The sequence below is a fragment of the Otolemur garnettii genome, unplaced genomic scaffold, assembly GCF_000181295.1.
Source record: "Otolemur garnettii isolate 467f Iridium unplaced genomic scaffold, OtoGar3 scaffold00006, whole genome shotgun sequence".
Lineage (NCBI taxonomy): Eukaryota > Metazoa > Chordata > Mammalia > Primates > Galagidae > Otolemur > Otolemur garnettii.
The window spans coordinates 8,906,578-8,926,317 of record NW_003852401.1 but is presented as its reverse complement, the minus strand read 5'-3'; the positions used below and the strand labels follow the sequence as shown (position 1 = coordinate 8,926,317).

General features: G+C 43.0%; 1 protein-coding gene across 1 annotated transcript in view; it reads right to left on the bottom strand.

Annotated features, from left to right (window-relative positions):
- Positions 1–18,154, bottom strand: part of SAXO1 (stabilizer of axonemal microtubules 1) — a 20,919-nt gene extending 2,765 nt beyond the window's left edge. Inside the window, exons 1-2 of the mRNA XM_012813784.1 lie at positions 17,982–18,154; positions 8,354–8,556 (exon numbers count right to left, since the gene is read on the bottom strand). Of these exons, the coding sequence (XP_012669238.1) occupies positions 8,354–8,556; positions 17,982–18,004 (226 nt within the window). The 5' untranslated portion in view covers positions 18,005–18,154. The remainder of the gene's footprint in view (positions 1–8,353; positions 8,557–17,981) is intronic.
- Positions 18,155–19,740: the final 1,586 nt, after the last annotated feature.

Sequence of the window (19,740 nt, the reverse complement as noted above, 5' to 3'; positions counted from 1 at the left end):
AAAAAAAAAAAAAGCAATACTTTAGATAATATGCTGTAGCAACTTTGGATTCTGATCCCCCACTGGGAGTTGGTTTTGCTTATGCTTAGTAACCTATCTGCATGAATTCTATAGAGTCTTATCTTTCCTACCTTGCGTGACCATTGATATTTTTACTCATCTTTCTTTTTTAAAAATTGTTTTTGTTTTTAAGCCTGGCTTGCTTTTCCCCATTGCATGTTTTTGTTAGGCTTATCAAAGATTAAATGACAATATGTGGCTGGGTTCAACTCTAGATTCTCTATCCTATTCCGTATATCTATGTCTCTATTTCTGTGCCAGTACCATGCTGTTTTGAATAGGAGTCTTGTAACGTAATCTGAAATCTGGTAACGTGATGTCTTCACATTTGTTTTTATTTCTAAGAACTGTGTTTGCTATTTGGGGGGAGGGGGGCTTCTGCTTCCATATGAATCAAAGTTAGTACTATTTTTCAAGTTCTTCAAAGTGTGACACTGGTGCTTTGATGGGGATTACATTAAATCTATAGATGACTATGAACATTTTAACAATATTGATTCTTCCTAGCCATGTTCTTCCATTTGTTGACATCTGCTATTTCCTTTCTCAAAGTTTCATAACTCTCTTTATAGAGATATTTCACTTCTTTTGTTAAATAAATTCCCAGGTATTTCATCTTCTTTGGTGCTGTTATTTACAAAAATGGAGTCTTTGATTTTATTCTAGGCTTGACGATCGTTAGCTTATACGAAGGCTACTGATTTGTGGGTATTGATTTTGTATCCTGAGACACTGCTATATTCCTTGATCACTTCTTTTTTTTTTTTTTTTTTTTTGAGACAGGAGCCTCAAGCTGTCCCCCTGGGTAGAGTGCCATGGCATTTCAGCTCACAGCAACCTCCCACTCCTGGGCTCAAGCAAGTCTCCTACCTCAGCCTCCCAAGTAGCTGGGACCACAGGCGCCTGCCACAATGCCCGGCTATTTTTTGGTTGCAGTCGTCATTGTTGTTTGGCAGCCCCAGGCTGGATTTGAACCTGCCACCTTGGGTGTACGTGGCTGGCACCTTAGCCACTTGAGCCACAGGCATCGAGCCTCCTTGATCACTTTTAACCCTTATTTAACAAATGGTACATTGGTTATCCACATATAGAAGACTGAACCTGGACCTGCACCCCTCACCATTGACAAAAATTGATTCTCATTGGATAAAAGATTTAAATTTAAGACACAAAACAATAAAAATTCTAGAAGAGTGGGGAAAGCACTTGAAGATATTGACTTGGCAAAAAACTGTATAAGGAAGACCCTCCTCCCAAGTAATTGCAGCAACATCAAGAATAAATAACTGAGATTTAATCAAGCTAAAAATCTTTTGTACAGCTAAGGGTACTACAAACAAAGCAAACAGCCTTTAGAATGGGAGAAGATTTTTGCATGTTAGGACTCTAACAAAGGCCTGATAACTAGAATCTACAGAGAACTCAAATTAAACAGTAAGAAAAGTGCAAACAGGATGGCACCTGTGGTTCATAGGAGTAAGGCACCAGCCCCATATGCCAGACGTGGTGGGTTCAAAGCCAGCCCCAGCCAAAAACTGCAAGGAAAAAAAAAAGAGAAAGAAGAAAAGTGCAAACAACCCTCTCTGTAAGTGGGCAAGAAATTTGAACAGAAACTTCTCCAAGGATGACAGACAAATAGCCAACAAACACATGAAAAAATGCTTACCATCTTTAATCACCAGAGAAATGCAAATCAAAACCACTCTAAGATATCACCTAACCCCAGGAAGATTAGCCCACAAAGTCCCAAAACACCAGATGCTGGCATGGATGTGGAGAGAAGGGAACAATTCTACATTGCTGGTGGGTCTGCAAACTAATACAACCCATTTGGAGAGAAGTATGGAGAATCCTCAAAGATCTAAAAGTAGATCTTCCATTTGACCCTGCAAGCCCATTATTAGGTATCTACCCAGAAGAACAAGAATCATTTTATTACAAAGATATTTTCACTAGAATGTTTATTGCAGCTCAATTCATAATTGCCAAGTTGTGGAAGCAACCTAAGTGCCCATCAACCCATGAATAGTTCAATAAACTGTGGTATATGTAAACCATGGAATATTATTCAGCCATTAATAAAGATGGAGACTTTACATCTTTTACATTTACCTGGATAGAGTTGAAATATATTCTTCTTAGTAAAGTACCACAAAAATGGAAAAATTGGTATTCAATGTACTCCATACTAATACGAAATCAATATATAAACAATTACATGCTCATAAGAATAATAAAACACTAATATAGATAGTCCAGTTCTGGGGTAGAGGGAAGCGGGGGTGGGGGGAGGACGTTTGGCAGAAGGAGGGAGGGCATAAGGCGGGATCTCATCTAATGTTCACATTTTGAGGGTGTATAACATGCCCCCTGGGTGAAGGGCTCTTTTACAAATGGAACTTTACCCTGGAAGTGAGAACAATGTAACCTAAAAATTGTACCATCATATTAATTTAAAAATATGTATATTTTTAAATAAATAAATAATAAAAATCAAAACATCAACAATAAAAAATGCCTGGCTTCTTAAGGGTCATCCTATACTAGCACAGGTCAACCAATGCTTAGTCAAAAGTTATGCTTAAACACCGTAAGCCAGGAAGGCTTTCACCCTTTGCCAGTGGATCTGTCTATGGATTAGGACACATTCACACAAATCTCAGGCAGTCTACAAGTCTGAATTGGCTTCTGTTTTCTGCTGGGCTTCCTCATATCTCCTCTGCACAGGCACTAAGCCTCATATTCAGCCAGGAATGATGAGTAGATAGACCCCTCTCCCTGATCTCGCCTGAGCCTGCACACACCCTTACCCACATGCACAGCCTTGCAGATGACCTGGAGTACGTAAGAGTTTATCAAGTCCTGGCCACTTTGTCTATCTCATTCTTTAGATATCCCTGTTAAATTTCAGCTGGTTTGTGGGTCTGTTGCTTACCACATTTAGTACCACAACCTCAAACTAACTCAAAAAAACTGTTTCCCCTGACATTTTGCCATTGAGACCATTATTGTTTTTAATCAAAACCCTGGATATACACTCTACTCACAATCAAGTCAGGCCCTACTGACAGCAGAACTGCTTGTTTTTATTCTAGCCTGTGCCCAGGCAGAACTACCACACAAATGGAACAGTAGGGGGAGGACAGAAGTAGCCCCAGGATCAAACACCATAGTCTCCCAGTGTTTAGAACCAAAGTTCAATGGTTTTCCTTTTAAAAATGTTCCTCTATATCTGTATACCTTTGATTGAATTCTACAATCTTGAAATGGTTGATTTTTCATTCTTCAAAATGGTTGATTTTGTCCAGTTTCATCATTGCTTTTTGAAAAGAGAATTTGCCAAGCTCCTTACTTCATCACTCCAGAAGTCCTGACATACCCCCCAGCCCCAGGCACACTCTTAAGTTTACTTTAAGCCAAGAATACTACCAACTATTTATTCAAAATTGGCTTCATTTTAATTGAAAATCTAATCTTTCTCCAAGAGCCATTAATGGCTCTATCAGCATCTTGAAAGCATTAGGAGGCCTTACAGGGAACCATCTTGCTGAATATAAACCACATGTTCCTCACCATCACCAGACTCCAGGCCTCACTGAAAGGGGGGCACCTACCTGTGGATGCCTACACACTGCCTCAAGGTACTTAGGGGTGGGTAGGACAGGGCTTTTCTGGCCCCCTTCTATGATGGATGAAGTGTTAAGAAAACAGGTTCCTAAGCGTAAAGCTGCCTCATGTGATTTCTGATACCCAACAATACGGTTGAAACCACATTATTACCCAGCCTTCTGACTTCCTCCACCCAGCATTTATTACAAAAAACCTCCACAGGACCCTGCAAACCTCAGAATTCCACATGACAAACTATTCACACGCCAGTAAAGCCCTTCAGGGCCAGAGTGTCATGTGGGTAATTGGCAAGAACCTCTTTAAAAGGGATTCCATTCAATAATGTGTCTTTAAAAAAACTTAGCTAAACCTAAAGCTGAGCATCAAGTAATTACACTCTCAATCTTTCCAATTGCACAGTGTTTTGAAAATGTCACAAATTACAACCAAATGCTGCTGGAGCATATTTTATTGGTGGTTTTCTGGACCCCAGTAAAGGTGCTGGCCATAAGAATGGAAAGGGAAGAGTGTGCATATTTTTATATTTTTTCTGTGGAACCAATGTAATCAGAGCATATAGACAAAATATAGATGGCACCCACTGAAATACATATATTTAATGATCTTGGTCTTTTGATTTTCTTTCTTTTTTTTTTTTTTGAAAAGGAATCAATAGCCATACCCTAAGATGTGAAGGTTGCTATGGCAATGACTTACTAAAGCAGTAAATTTTTGACAAAGAAGTCATCCAAGGGGTGATACATCAAAAGATAAGACAAGGGTGTGGTCCTTCACACATGCATGAGGTTATTTGGGACTGACCCAACGGCACAATAAATGTCATGGGCCTTTCCAAACCTCACTCCCACTTCTGGCCAGGAACCCATAGGGTAACAGGATAGGTAGGGATCTGTAGAGATTTACTGCCAAACTCTGTCACCTAGAACCCTTGTAAACAATGGTCCAGAATCATTCATTCATTTATTCCTTCCTTGACACATGTTTCTTCATTGTGCCATTCCTTATGTTAAATGCTGAGAATACAGATGTTGAACATTCAAGACCCAGTTCTGGAAGTCATTATATCATGGGGAATCAGTGAAACAAATAAACCACTTTAATAGAATATGATAAGTATTTGCTATGGTCTGAATGTTCCCCAAAATTCATGTGTTGAAAATTAATCCCCACTGTAGTGGTATTAATAGGTGAGCCTATTGGGAAATGATAATTCATGAGGGACCCACCCTTATGAATAGGTTAGTGCCATTAAAGGACTGCAAAGAATAGCTTAGGACCTTTGTTCCCTTATGCCTTTCACCATGTGGACACAGCAATAAGGTGCCATCTTGGAAGCAAAGACCAGGCCCTCACCAGACAGAAAACCTGCCAGTGCCTTGCTCTTGTACTTCCCAGCCTCTAGAACTGTGAGAAATAAATTTCTATTACTGATAAATTACCCTGCCTCAAGTATTTTGTTATAGCAGCATGAGCAGACAATGACATTATTTAAAAAAGGAAAAAACTATTAAGACACATGGGTTGTAAACCAGTACCCATGGTTTAATCTAACTATACATGTTTCCTCTAACTACATACCAATTTGTTTTTAAATCTGAATTTCAGAGGAAAGCTGTGAAATCCAACCTCAAGTGCATATATTCCCAAAGCAAAAACCCTACCTATCTATACTTGCCTGATTCTAAGCATTCCTATATATATTGGCTGGTATTTATTAATTCTGTTTAAGTAGGCAAGCAGTTGATAGATACTAGAAGTTTAAAAAAATGAAAGAAAAGAATAGTTTTAACTTTGTCAGTAGGGAAAAGTCAGCTATGATCCAGTTTTAACAGTGAAATATACTCACTCTTCTATGATTTGCAAAGGCCAGTTTGAGACATTTCTATATGGACAAAGAGAAATACAGGAAAGCTGGAGGTGGAAGACATTAAAGCAGAAGTATCAGGTTGGTTTTCCTCTCGGTGTGTTTTTATTTGTTGAGTGTTCTTATGAGAACCAGAGAAGCTGTGGTTTTCACTTTTTTTTCTAAGACATCCACAGAAGCTGTGATTTTTTTCTTCCTCTTTTTTTTTTTTTTTTAAGATAGCCACAGAAGCTGTGATGTGTGTTTTCATTTTGAAGGGTAAGTAGTTTGCCTGGGAGGATTAGGGAGAGCTATTCTTTAAATAACACTATAGGGTCCTTCTTCGCATCTCACCAATCCCCAGGCAAGCAAGGAGCACTTTTCACTCCCAGACCTCACTCTGCATCTAGGGCATAGTGAGTGAGAGAGACAGCTGAGCAGGGGGCTGTTCTGAAGAGCCTCTGACTATGCTAAGACTGGTATAGCAAGGAGGCCCGAAAAGAGGGTGTGGAAGAAAGGGGAGCAGCGTGAAGGTGGCACGTCCTGTCTCCCTCGTCTATCCCTTGCTCCCTGCCCCACTGCAGGAAAGCACTCATTCCACTTTCATTCCTCCCGTCCCACCTGTTCTGTGTCTATGATGCCCCATTTCTGGTCTTCCTGTAAACACTGGCTGTAAAGGGAAAAGAACTTATCATGCAGAGGAAAAAGTGCTGCACCAGGAGCTGTTGGAATGGACTCCTTTATAAAGCACCCATCTGGTGCCTGCCATGGGGTGAAGGACATAATTGGCAAAAAGACAGACAAATGCCTGCCCGCTTGGAGCTTATAGTCTGGCCAAGGAGGCAAATGTTAAGTAAAACAAATGAATGACAAGACAGAAGAGTGCACGGTACCCAGACAGCACCTAGGCTGGCGTGGGAGAAGGTCTGGGAATGTGACATTTCAGCTACTAGCTGAAGGGTGAGTTCTAGGAAGAGGAAGCAGAAGGTTCTATATGGAAGGAATCACATGTGCTAACTACCCTGAAATAGAAAAGAAATGGGGGAAGGGAACTGGAAGGAGGCTGGAACAGAGGCTCAGGGAGAGGAGCTAGGACCTCCATGATGTCAGCAGAGGTAGTAAAGGTTTGGGATGTTATCCTAAAAACCATAATGATTATTTGACAGGTTGTAAGCAAAAGAGAGCTCAGACCAGATTGCCATTTTTAAAAGACCTCTGTGCTTCCTATCTGTAGCAAACGGATAAGAGCTGACAAGTTGTGGAGCTATGCTCAGGTGTGTGCCCAGATGCAGATATGGGGAAGGCAGGAGTAGGGCTCTGCCAGAAGGAAACAACAAAAGGAGATTTCAAGGCATTGGCAGGAGATGGGCTGCAATGACGTAACATGGAATAGGCTCCCAGGGGAGAGAGGAGGATGAGGTATCAGTAGATTAGAGGTCCCAGCAAGGCAGGGACTGTTGTGCTGGAGACAGATAAGGGAACAAGCTAGAAGGACAGGATACTGGGGTAAACAAAGGGTTCAGAGACGGGGCCATTTGGGGGGTATAACATCCAGAATGTGACTTGACAAACGGTGGCTATGGGGGAGTTAGAAAACGAAGCTAAAGATCAGAAAGTCAAAGGACAAAGCTCAGGTTGCTCAAGAGCCCCATCCCAGTTCAGCTCCGACTCTCAGTCCCTGCAAGCAGCTCATCCATACCCAAGGTCTTCCAGAATGACAGCTTTAGAGCTCCTTCTAGGAAGAGTCTTACATCACCGCAACCTGAATGCTTGGCGTGACTTAATAAAAGCAACCCTCACCACAGTCATTTAGAAGTCCATGAGCTGCTTAACATGTCTTCCTAGGACAACAGTGGGTGTCACAAGTAGGAGTTATCAACTGCAAACCTGGCCTCCATTCCCATGGATTCAGTCTTTGTGGCTGAGCTCCACAGAATGGGCATCCACTATACTGCTTGCCCAACACTATGGCTGCTTGTATCATGTCTCTCCTTCTAGACAAGAGGGTCAAGGGCAGGTCATTATACTTCCTTCACAGTTCCCAGGACCATGCATGATAGGCAGTACCCAAAAAGGAATAAAGCAATCCATTGTACAAGAAGCTCAAAAGTAGCAAAACTAATCTAAGATATTAAAAGTCAGCATAATTGTCACATTGTGGTTGGGGACGGTGAGTGAAGGGAGTAGTGATGTTATATTTCTAGATCTGGGTGCTATTTATATGGATGTGTTCAGTCAAAATTCACAGGTCTATACAATTATGATCTCTATACTTTTCTGTATGTTTGTTACATTGCAATTCTTTTTAAGTACATGAAAGAATTGCTTGATTAGTTATAGAAACCAACTTAGCTTGAACTTCAAATGCTTCCCTGGTATAAGATTCAAAGAGAAGCTAAGCCAAGGGTTGGCAAATATTTTCTATAAAGGGCCAGATATTAAGTATCTTAGGCCTTACGGGACATAGGGGGTCTGCCACAACTACTCAATTTTGCCACATAGCACAAAAAGTAGCCATCCATAATGCATAGATGAATGCGTATGGTTCTGCTCCAATAAAACAGACTTATGAATACTGAACTTTGAATTTCATATAATTTACACTGTCCTAAAATGATATTCTTTTGATTTTAATTATTTAAAAATTTTAAAACCATACTTAGCTCTCCAGCTATACAAAAACAGCTGGAGAGCTGGCCCCGGGGAAAGAGTTAACTGCTGACCCTTGCACTAAGGGATGAGCATGTACAACACGTTTCCCGGCCTGCACACAGGCTTGGCCTCTCCCACCACTCGTCAGTCCCTCACATGCTCACCCACCTTTATAAGTAGGCATGCACTCCATCTTGTCACCACATGGATATTTACTATCCCGAGGTTTGATGGGGTCCGTTCGGCAGATGGAGTAAGGGTTGTAATCTTGTTTGTATGTTGTGACCAAATCCATATTCTCTTCAGCTGGGACATATGGCTTGTGCTGGTAGGCCTTCACTGGTCCCACTTTATGAGGCCCAAAATCCCTCCTGTAAGGAAAATAAGTACATGTTGTTGGGGTCCTGAGCTTAGAAAGAAGGCTTAAGTTCTCCAGTCAACCCAACGCGACAAACGTTTGCTGAGAAGTCATCTTCTACTTTATCCCCCAACTCCAACTGCTCTTCCTTCTCTATTTCTCGCTTTCAGGAAAGACACAGCTATTTCCTCTCACCCAAGCCAGACACTTGGACATTATCCCTGACTCCCTTTCCGCATGTCCCCAGGGTCTATCATTCACCAAGTGTGGCCCCTGCTACCCCATCAGCTTTCCCTTCCCCCTTGGCCCAAACCAGAGCCATTTCTCACTTGAGTCAGGAGGCAGCCTACCCCTGAGCCTCCCACCTCACTCCCACATCTTCTATTCCAACCCCATTAGTGTGACCAGAATAAATTTTCCAGGTGAAAAATCAAATCATTTCTCTTCTCAGTCTAAAAATCTTCCATATAAAAATCTAGCCCTCTCCCATAATTTATAAGCTTTCCTGGACCCAGGCCCTGCCTTCCTCTCCCAACCACACTGTGCTCCCACCACCATACAGGGCCCCTCTTCCAGGCCTGCCCTCTCCATCTCCTCCCACCCCACCTCTACACTGTGAAGCTAACTTCTTCCTTTCAGGTACTACCACCTCCCTCGTGGTGCTCCCAGTAGCTTCCCCTGCAAATGTTTATCTCCTTCCTCTATTTGACATCACACGAAACACAGAAAAGAAAAAGGTACATTAAATGGAGACCCTAGGACTTTTATTTCTCTGCTACTGTTGTCATTACCCCCATTATTTCAGGGAGCATGAGAACAGCAGCATCAAAAAAGCGTGATGGTCTTCACCAAACAGGAAGCCGTCTCTCCCACAGTGACAGAAAGGTTCGGATGCTCACTGCAACACCCTCGGGAACCACTGATAACGCCTGGCCTCGGCTTGGGCTCGTGTTGCCACCAGGGCGATCTCAGCTTCCCACTTCCCAACACTAACACTTTCCCCTCAAGGGCTTCTGCTTTACACAACAGTCCCTTTCTGCATGGAACCCATTTATCCAACCGGACAAGAGGAAGGTAGCTTTCCCCTGATGGTGCTTGCCAGAACAGGCCCGCCAAGGGAAGGGGAAGGTTTCCGGACAGGAAAACATTAGGCCCAAAAACCAATAAAACCCACTTCCCGGCCAAAATCTGGAGCAGCATTACTGAGCCATGCTTGACTAGCAAAGGTGACACGCTCCACTGTAAGCTGTCTTGCATGAATTATGCACGTGGTTGTCAATAAACACAAACCGAGCGGCTGAACCTGCTAGATGGGGTGGGAGGAAGGAGTTAGGAAGCATGAGAATTAGTCTCTCTAGGGCTCTAAGGAGGAAATGGGAGATGCTTCAGTTGAACTCCCATAATACCCTCCGGGTAGATGTCAAAATATACCATAGCTTCAGTTAGAGGAGGTTCAACCTGGACTCCCTTCCCAGGAGCCCCACTGCTGGCCTGAGGTGTCTGGAAGCTGACTGTGGATACGGGGCTTATGGAGCAACAAACAGGCTGAGCAGAAGCCAAGGGTCAGCGTCACACTTTCTCCCTTCTTAGCGAACAAGTGTCTCACCCTGATGTCTGTTCAGTACTAAACCACTGCAGCTTAAGACCTTAGACCACAGAGACAAGTGGAAATGCCCAGAAAACCCTGTCTGAAATCCAATTTAACTAGAACAGAGCTTTTGGTAAGAAAGTTTGACTTCTAAAGGGATTGCTCCCCAGGGAAGTTGAGCTTTCTTTACTTACTTCAAGACGGGATGGAATGGGGTGTGGTAAGCAACCTGAGACTATACATTGCTACACCCTCATATACCCACATTCAGTGATGGCTACCCAAGCCTTCAGCCCTCTTCACTTCCAAGGAGCACCAGGAAATACCCAGGGCAAATGATAAGGAATAAATCCCATGCTGAGTGCAGCAGTGAGCCCTCCAGCCTCGGAGTCCACTCACGAACCCTGCACACCTGCACATGAAGGCCGTGGCTTCCTCTTCTGATATTACTGCTCTGAGGGAGCCAATGTCCTCCCAGAGATGCTGGGAGAAGCTTCCAGGGCTGCCAGGCTCTCTAAGAACTAAAGCACACTTAATAGTCTTAACACGAAAAGAATTGATAATGCCCACAACCCAACCAGACACCTCAGGCCAGCAGTGAGGCTCCAGGGCAGGGAGTCCAGGTTGAACCTCCTCTAACTGAGGCTATGGTATATTTTGAAATCTACCCAGAGGGTGTTATGGGAGTTTAACTGAGGCATCTCCCATTGCTTCCTTAGAGCCCTAACCAGACTAACCTATCCTGAAGTTGGTTTCTCAAAGACAAAAGCCAGTACAGCAAAATCCTTGCTCACCACTTTTAGGAGATGAATTTTAATCTCCTTCTCCAGTACAAAATTTAAATTCCTTTGTAAATGTGCACCTATGATTGAATCTATCGATCAGCTATGACGAATGCAAATGATTATGAGGGGAAAAAAATTACCTACTTCTGAACAGAGGAAAAAATTTAAATTTAAAGTTCTAGTTATTTATACCCTACCTAAAAATACTTACTGTGGCTTACGAGTGAATTTAATCAGAATGGATGTGCTTCCTCATTCTGTTTTTATGTTGAGAACACTCACTGAAACCTATCATTAACCACAACACGCCTGCACGTCCCCAATCACACATAACCTTACATTCTTGAAGTTCATGTAAAAGAAAAGTCCTTGTTTTATTCTTCCCCACAGTTGCTCAAATTGAATAGCTTTCTGTATTGTTCCATTTTAAGGACAATGGCTCTCCCCTCTTTTCCTGTGGTACATTCCCCAGTCCTTGTGCCCATTGTGGCTAGGAACCAAGAAAAAAACATTGTTCAAAGATGTAAGTTTCTTTTAGGGAAGGAGCTATAAAAGTTATATAGTATGGAAGGCCAAGAGTTAAACTCAGAGTTAAGTGAAGGTTAAAGTGGCCCTGCTGGGGAAGTCATAACAACTTGACTTCAAATTGCTCGGCAAAGCTAAAGGAAGGTGTTTGACAAGAATCTGACAAAAGGAACAGGGAAGCAACAGAACAGCTAACTAGGGTCATGAGCCTGGAAGTGGGAAATGAGATTTTCACCGTGACAAAGCGGCCATACAGCACTTTTTTTTTTTAACCTACATTTAATGTTAATCTGTACAAACTTCAGAATTTGTTAGTGTGCCTGAGTAAGAGAAGTACCCCTCCCAGCCCCTGCCTCTTGCCCCAAACAAATCTTTTACCCCTACCCTGAATTTCCTCCACCTCTCTCTTTCTCAGGAGGCTTGTCCACGGACCATCTCCTAGACCAGTGATTTTCAACCAGTGTGCTGTGAGAGGATCCTAGATGTGCTGTAAAAATTTTTAAAGATCATTAAATTATTTTCAAAAGAAGCTCAGGCGCGGCACCTATAGCTCAGCGGCTAAGGGCGCCAGCCACATACACCAGAGCTGGCAGGTTCGAATCCAGCCCAGTCCTATCAAACAACAATGACAACTACAACCAAAAAATATCTGGGCCTTGAGGTGGGCACTTGTAGTCCCAGCTACTTGGGAGGCTGAGGCAAGAGCATCTCTTAAGCCCAAGAGTTTGAAGTTGCTGTGAGCTGTGCCACCACGGCACTATACCCAGGGCAACATAGTGATACTCTGCCTCACAAAAAAAGAAGAAGAAGGTCAAAACACAGTAAGTATATTCTTTTTTTTCTTCTCTCTTTTTTTTAATCAACATAACTTAAGTGTGCCAGAGAAGTTTAACCACAGGTTCAAGTGTGCCATGAGATAAAAAAAAAGGTTGAAAAGCACTGTCCTCAACTAGTTTTTCCACCTCCTCCCTATGATAGGGACTGTCTCCCATCTTTAAGAGTAAGAAATAAAACTCTACACTGAACTCCACTGTCCTCCATTGTCCTCCAGTTCTCTTCTCCACCCCTTCACCCCTTCTGCAAGTACCTCACCTCCCACTCACGCCATACCCTTTCAAATCTGACTACTCGCTGCTGGCTCTAGCCAAGGCCTCCAAGTCCTGCCATTTCCAGATCCAATCATTTTTTCTCCTCCTTCTTCTACTGTGTCCTCGGAGCATCTATCCTTTCGCTCATTTTTTAAATACTCCCTCCCTTGCTCCTCATGACTTGTTCTCTCTTGATTCTCCCCTATGGAGTTTTGCTCTTTGTCAATTGATTTCATTATTTCCATCTATAATTCTCAAACTTCTCAGGGTCAAAAGCACCCTCTAAGGCAGTGGTTCTCAACCTTCCTAATGCTGCAATGTATTTTCAGGTTGTGAACCACTGCTGTAAAGAAACCATTCTGTCATCCCAGGCAGGTCAGGGAGTCCATCCTAACACATGAAGAAAGATCTCTCAACTGAGTCATGGGGGGCTCATCTTCACTGTAACACATGAGATTCTAAACACATGGCCTCCAGGATAATTTACACAGGACCCACCTCTTCCTCTACCCTCTCAGTGCCTCAGCTCCACCCAGGCTGGAGTTCACATCCGTCATCACTTCACATACACTCTGTACAAAATAAAAAAAACTACCTAAAAGCACTAGAGCATAACCAAAACGGGCAAATTTTGGAGGAGAGTCAACAGACGGAAGGAGAAAATGGCAGCCCGCATGCACCAGGCAGGACAGCTAAATGGTGAGTCTTTCTTGGTTATCTTTCCTCAAGTAGAGAATCAGAGGACTAAGTTTGAGACAATCTTATGTGCTGGAAAATGAGGAAGGAATCCCAGAAAGGAGAAAGCCAACAATAGGACCCTCAAATTCTGTACATAAACTGGGTTGAAATCTCTCCTTAACCTCACATCAGCAGGCAGACTTCAAGCAACTACGCTCAAGAACAAGTCAGAGACTTGAAATGCCAATCAAGACACAGAATTTACATTTTAACCCTACCCCAAAACAAAACAATCATCTTTAGAGGGATGTAAAAAAATACCTGGAGAGTCTACAATGTAACAAATAACATTCACAATGTACAGAATCAGTCCAAAATATCTGACATACATAGAGGAAAATCTGACTCTGGCTCAAAAAAAGGAAAAAAAAAAAAGACAGTTATGGAGACCAACCCCCAAGCAGACTCCGATGTTGGACTTAACAAAGATTTTACAGCAGATATGTTAACCATACTCAAAGAGGAAAAGCAAAATAAGGTCATAATGAATTAAAAGATAGGAAATCACAGAAGAGAAATAGAAACTATATGAAAATAACCAAACGTAAATACTAAAATGGAAAAATACAAGATGTAGAATAAGACACTCTGTAGATGGGCTTAATAGCAGAAAAAAAGGAGGAGGAAAAACACAGTGAACTTGAAGCTAGATTTAATAGAAACTACCCAACCTGAAGAAAAAAGAGGGAAGAAAAAACGATTGGGGAAAAGAAATAGACCATCAGGGACGGCAAAGATACTTGAGGAAAACATGGGTAAAATTTTTGCAGATTTAATCAAAGACAATTCAAAGACTCTTAAACTGCCCAGGCAAGTGCAAAGCTGAGAATTCTATCGCATGTCTTCAGTTCTCAGCCCCAGTCTGTGGAGCTGGGGAAGTATATCCCCCAGTGGTCCAGCTCTGAGTCAGGGAGTTGAGTAAGCATTTGAACAAAAATGCATACATTTAAATGGATAAGGCAGGACTCAAGCCTGCTACCAGCTTTCCTGCTTCTCTCGTGGCTTTTGGAGGATAGGAATGCCCGTTCTGTCTTAGTTCTTCCCTCTCTTACTCTCTTCAGTTTACCAAGGAGTCTCATCAATAAATGAGTCTATGCCACCAACTCCTGCCCTCCAACTTTCGGCCAAACCCATCAAGTCTGAACCCCTCTGGGCCTCCCCTTTCTACCTGCTGTCCTGATTTCTTTAGGATAAAGGTCTCTGTCCTCAGAGGCTATTCATTTTGCCCATCTTTAGGGAGCTGGCTTAGCTAACAGAAATAAATGGCCCAAATTGGGGCCCAGATATTTTACATGGTGACATGCCTAAGGGGAAATGAAGCTTGAAGTGCAAACCTCTTATTCATAAATTGATCTCAGGTCTATCCGAACCAAAGGCAGATCCTATACTAGAGAATAACCAAGAGTTGCAAGAAACGGTTTCACACTAAGAAGGGCTGGAAATCGCAAGCATTCCCCTCATGGCACCTGCTGTAAATCGCCAAGATTTATGGTTAGTAAGAGTTGTGTGCAGCTGTAATCATACCTCATGCTGGGATGATAACCTTTCCAGAAACCAGGTGTTTTTTGTGTCTGGGCTTAATCACCAAACCCAGCCAAGCCCTGGGCCTCATGACTTTTTCATTCAGCAGGTGGGAATCCCACATCCAGTCTCAGAAACGAAGCAGGGTTGACGTTTAGATAAAGAAGTGGGTGGGATGTTCCAGTAATGAGACCTAAGAGTAGAAGGGCGATGGTATGTACAGATACAGGGGTGTGCAGATACAGGGGTATACAGATACAGGGGTGTGCAGATACAGGGGTACACAGCAGGCTGACCCATCCCTTCCCCTACAAGCCTCTGGTGGAACACTCAGATGGAGGCTTCTCTACTTTTCCTAAAATCAGCACAATTTTGTTCTCAGTCTATGAATATTAGTGCCCAGCAAGGCAGGCACAGGGTTGAGAAATAAGGAAATGGAGGTAGCAGGGAGAGAATAGATGCCTTCTGCTCATTTCCTCCTTACTTCTCATTTGGGGATAGAAAATAAAGAAGAGAAAACTCTATCTGCTTTTGCTTTTCCTCGTGAGTAACCTTGATACAGCCAGCTTCTCTTTTTAATGGCCTTTTGATCATTAACAGCTTATTTTGAACATTCTTTCAGTATCTGCATTCCTCCGCTCTAGCCACATCTTGATGTAAATTATATTTATTGTTACTCTGCCTCTGGCAGAAGCAGAGGGGCCTTCTGGGTGATATGTTTATTGTTGCAAGTGACACAAGGCAAGGATAATTTAGGACAGGTCAGAGGGTAAGTTTTTGTTTTGCAAGCACCATCAGGAGGAGGGAGGGTGATGGGGCAGGGCTCCTGCCGGAGCCGAGGGTTGTCCTCATTCTCCTAAGCTTCTGGGCAACAGACAAAGAGCATCCCCTGACGTCCAGCCTTACAGCATTCTTCTCTATACTTCTAGGATAGGAAATCCAACATCTCACTGTGTTCTTGATTTCCCGTAAATTAGGTAGGAAGCAGAACGCGATGTCTGCAGGCCATCCCTCAACACCACTCTCATCCTTTCTACCAATTACGTGTCTCTTATCCATGTGCCTAGAATGCTTCATTGTTGACCAGGGTTTCTTACAAGGAAAGCCGTGCTCAGGAACAGTCCACATCTCTCATCATGGTCTGCAGACTCTCAGAGATGAAGGATGCTGCTTTTCTGGCAAAATGAAACCCAGACTTTACAGTCCTTATTGTTTGATAAGTCATAAGTTGAAAAAAAATGGTTACATAAATGACAATTTAATACATCAGGACTCAGAAAAGCTCTGCTGTCAACTAAATCATTTAAGACACACGCTGAGAATAAAAGTGACCTGATTTGAGTCACTCATCAGACAAGGCCCTTGACTCCCCCTCATTCTCAAGCACAGAGGTCTCCACCCAGCTGAGGACCCCTTTGGCTTTGTTTCTACATTTGTGGGTCCTCTGCCCCCTAACCCAGGCATGGACTTCCTGTGATCTAAAAGTAGCAGCTTTTAGTCAACAGGAGTAACTCCAACCCACACCCTCAACAGCAAAAGCTTCTAGTCCCGTCCTGGGGAAACCTGGAGGCAGAGTGAATGAGAGCTGTTCTGCGTCACCTGAACGGTCTGGGACCTTCCCTAGCACAAAATATGGGGAAAGGGGGAGCAATAGGAAGAGAAGCCAGCAGGCCCTGAGCACCTGTAGAGTGCACGGCCTATGCTGGAATCATTCGTCTCTACCTCCCAGCAATCCTGCTCCAGGAAGGAGGAATGGAGAAGGCAGAGAACACATCCATCTTCCAGGTCTCACTCTCACTTGGGGACAAAATTGTACCACCTGAGACTCTGCCCACTTCCCCCAAAACACATTTCTGCTCTGCCAGATCACACGTCACGTCACCACCTGGAAGTCACTACCTAAATCATCAGTAGTAGACTCTACTAGAGCCTTGCACCATGTGTGACAACCCTGAGAGTTTTCCCCCACGCCCTCAATACAGACACCTCCGCCACACTGATGCACTGAGCCAAGTGGCCCAGGCTCGGCAGACTTACATTGAAAACATTTTAGTTCAGAAGTCAAAAGTAACTGAAAGGGAAATATAGTTTTGTTTTTTTTTTTTTTAAGACAGAGTCTCACTCTGTCATTTTTCTTTTTTTTTTTTTTTTTTTTTTTTTTTTTTTTGAGACAGAGCCTCAAGCTGTCCCCCCTGGGTAGAGTGCCGTGGCATTACAGCTCACAGCAACCTCCAACTCCTGGGCTCAAGCAAGTCTCCTGCCTCCACCTCCCAAGTAGCTGGGACCACAGGCGCCCGCCACAATGCCTGGCTATTTTTTGGTTGCAGCCGTCATTGTTGTTTGGCGGGTCCGGGCTGGGGATTCGAACCCGCCACCTTAGGTGTACGTGGCTGGCACCTTAGCCGGTTGAGCTATAGGCATCGAGCCTCATTTTTCTTTTTTAAGACAGAGTCTCATTCTGTTGCCCTGGCTAGAGTGCTGTGGCATCAGCCTAGCTCACAGCAACCTCAAACTCTTAGGATCAAGTGATCTGATCCTCCTGCCTCCGCTTCCTGAGTAGCTGGGCCTACAGGCATGCACTAACAAAATTTTTTCTATTTTTGGTAGAGATGGTGTCCTGATCTTGCTCAGGCTAGTCTCGAACTCCTGGCCTCAAGCAATCCTCCCACCTCAGCCTCCCAAAGGGCTAGGATTACAGCTGTGACTCACTTGGCCATTTTGTTCATATTTCTTTAAAAACATTTAGGAAAACTCCAAAATCTATAGCATAATTTCCCCAATAAAGCTCATTTTTTTCTCTATTGTCAAGTTCTTCCTCCGCTACCCACGCCAACTGGATCCTCTGATGTGACCAAGTCCAAACCTCCTTTGTCAGCAGCAGCCCTCTCTTTTTTGCATCCTTTATTATTTTACTTATCCTCCGACCTTTATTACATAGACCAACTCTGTCTTTCCATACACCTAACCCCAGCAAGCAGAAATCTTTTTTTCTTTAAGAGGGAGTTTGGGGAAAATTGATCAGGCTAATAAATGCAAGACTTTTTCTTCCAGAGATACAGTACAATAGCATTAATTCCACGTTGACACTGTACGTTAATGCATTAACACTGCACATCGCACTAATATTGTATATTCATACCGGACATTTCTGCTTTAGTATTACACAAGCATCATTAGCGCTACTTGTCCTCACCTTGCCGTGCTCAGGCCTTCCATGGGTACCAACCCTTTCTGATACTCCCGCCTGGGCTTGAAGGAGTCTCTGGGCAGGTAAGAGTGGTAAAGCGGGTAGTTCTCGGTGTACTCAGAGAGAAGACATGGTTTGTCTGTTTTATCGTATATCTTGGTAGGGAGATGTGGACAGTGATGCCGCCTATAAAAAAAACACAGAGTTAGATTGGTTACCTTCTTGGGAGGGTTACATCCAGGAGGCCACATCCTCCAAATGTGACCCAGACTATAAAGCCATATGACTGCCAGCATTGAAAACCAGAATTTAATCTTTTTTTTTTTTTTTTAGCTAAACTATGTGAAGTGGCCAGAATTTAGAAGATGGTCTGTAACTGCAGTGGTTAATCAAAATTCCTTTGGTCATAAGATTGCACACAAGCATGACTGGTGTTCAGCTGTTACACATGTCACACTACTTTTTGTAAACACTGGAATACTTCCATACCATAATAGAAAGTGGCTGTGGTCCTCGAGCTCTCTGAGTGCCACCCAGTTGCCCCAGACCCTCCCAACCACCTACATACTAACCTAACAGGGTGCTCCAAGGCTCTGCTCTAGGGCCAGGTTAACAGCTTTGCTAACTTGGTGCTTCCTAGGTCAATTCAGAACATCAGCATCACGCACACGTAACATCACACAAAGCAAAATCACTGCAGTTCTGCGTCTACTGAACACCGTGTCAAACCCTTTTCACAGTGAGTCTCCTTGGTTCTATTCTTTCAAGTCTTGTCTCAATTACTATATCCTTATACAGACTTTCCCTGATCATCTTATACCTACAAGACGCTCCATCACCCCATACCCTCTCCTCGCCCCTTTCCTGCACACACACACTGTCTCTCATTACCCTGGGCGTGCTTTTCTTATCACTTTATGTTACCTGTTTATTGTCTGTCTGACTTGAAAAACTCAGACCTTTTCAATCTTGTTCACTGCTACATCCCTAGTACCTCATATGCTGCCTGGCACGTAGTATGGTACACATTTAGTAAACATTTATTGAATGAATGGGTAAATAATTGAGTGATTGAATAAATTTTATGCCTCATTATGAACGAATTGACCAGATGATAAATGGAGAATATGTTGGAGTTATCATTTATAGTGAGTTTTTCCATTTTACATGCATGGTAATAAATGAAACTTCCTATTCTGCTTACAGCTGGGCTAAGGGCAGCTGGTGGAGCCGTCATGAACTGAGTAAGCAGTTATTTGTGTGCCCACAGACAATCCTTACAGACCATTTGGGATGCCTCCTATCATTAGGCACCAGCATATCTGAAACAAGTGCATGTAAGTGATTTCTGAATTAGTTATATCAGGGAATGGCACAGAACTGTTTTTATGTTTTCACACTGGACTAATTTTAATCACAGAAACTAAAATATAGTACTCTGGGGCAGCACCCAGAAGGGAAGGCAGAAAAAAATAACAGAGAGAAAGAGACAGAGAACTCCTCACTGCTCTAACACAAAGCTATTTTCCAGTCCACAACTGGCAAGCTTCTCCAGGCATTCATAAGTTCAACCATATGTAAATGTTGCTACCCTCCCTGCTGTTACTGTATATCTCTCTGCAACCCCACCACCCCTAGAGAAAATTACGGATGCCTGAATTGATCAAACAGCTAGAATGCATATTAACAGGGTCCTTTAGAGATAGTCCCATTTATTTTCTTCTCATTTGTAGATTTGTGTATTGAATTGTATGAAATTGTCTCA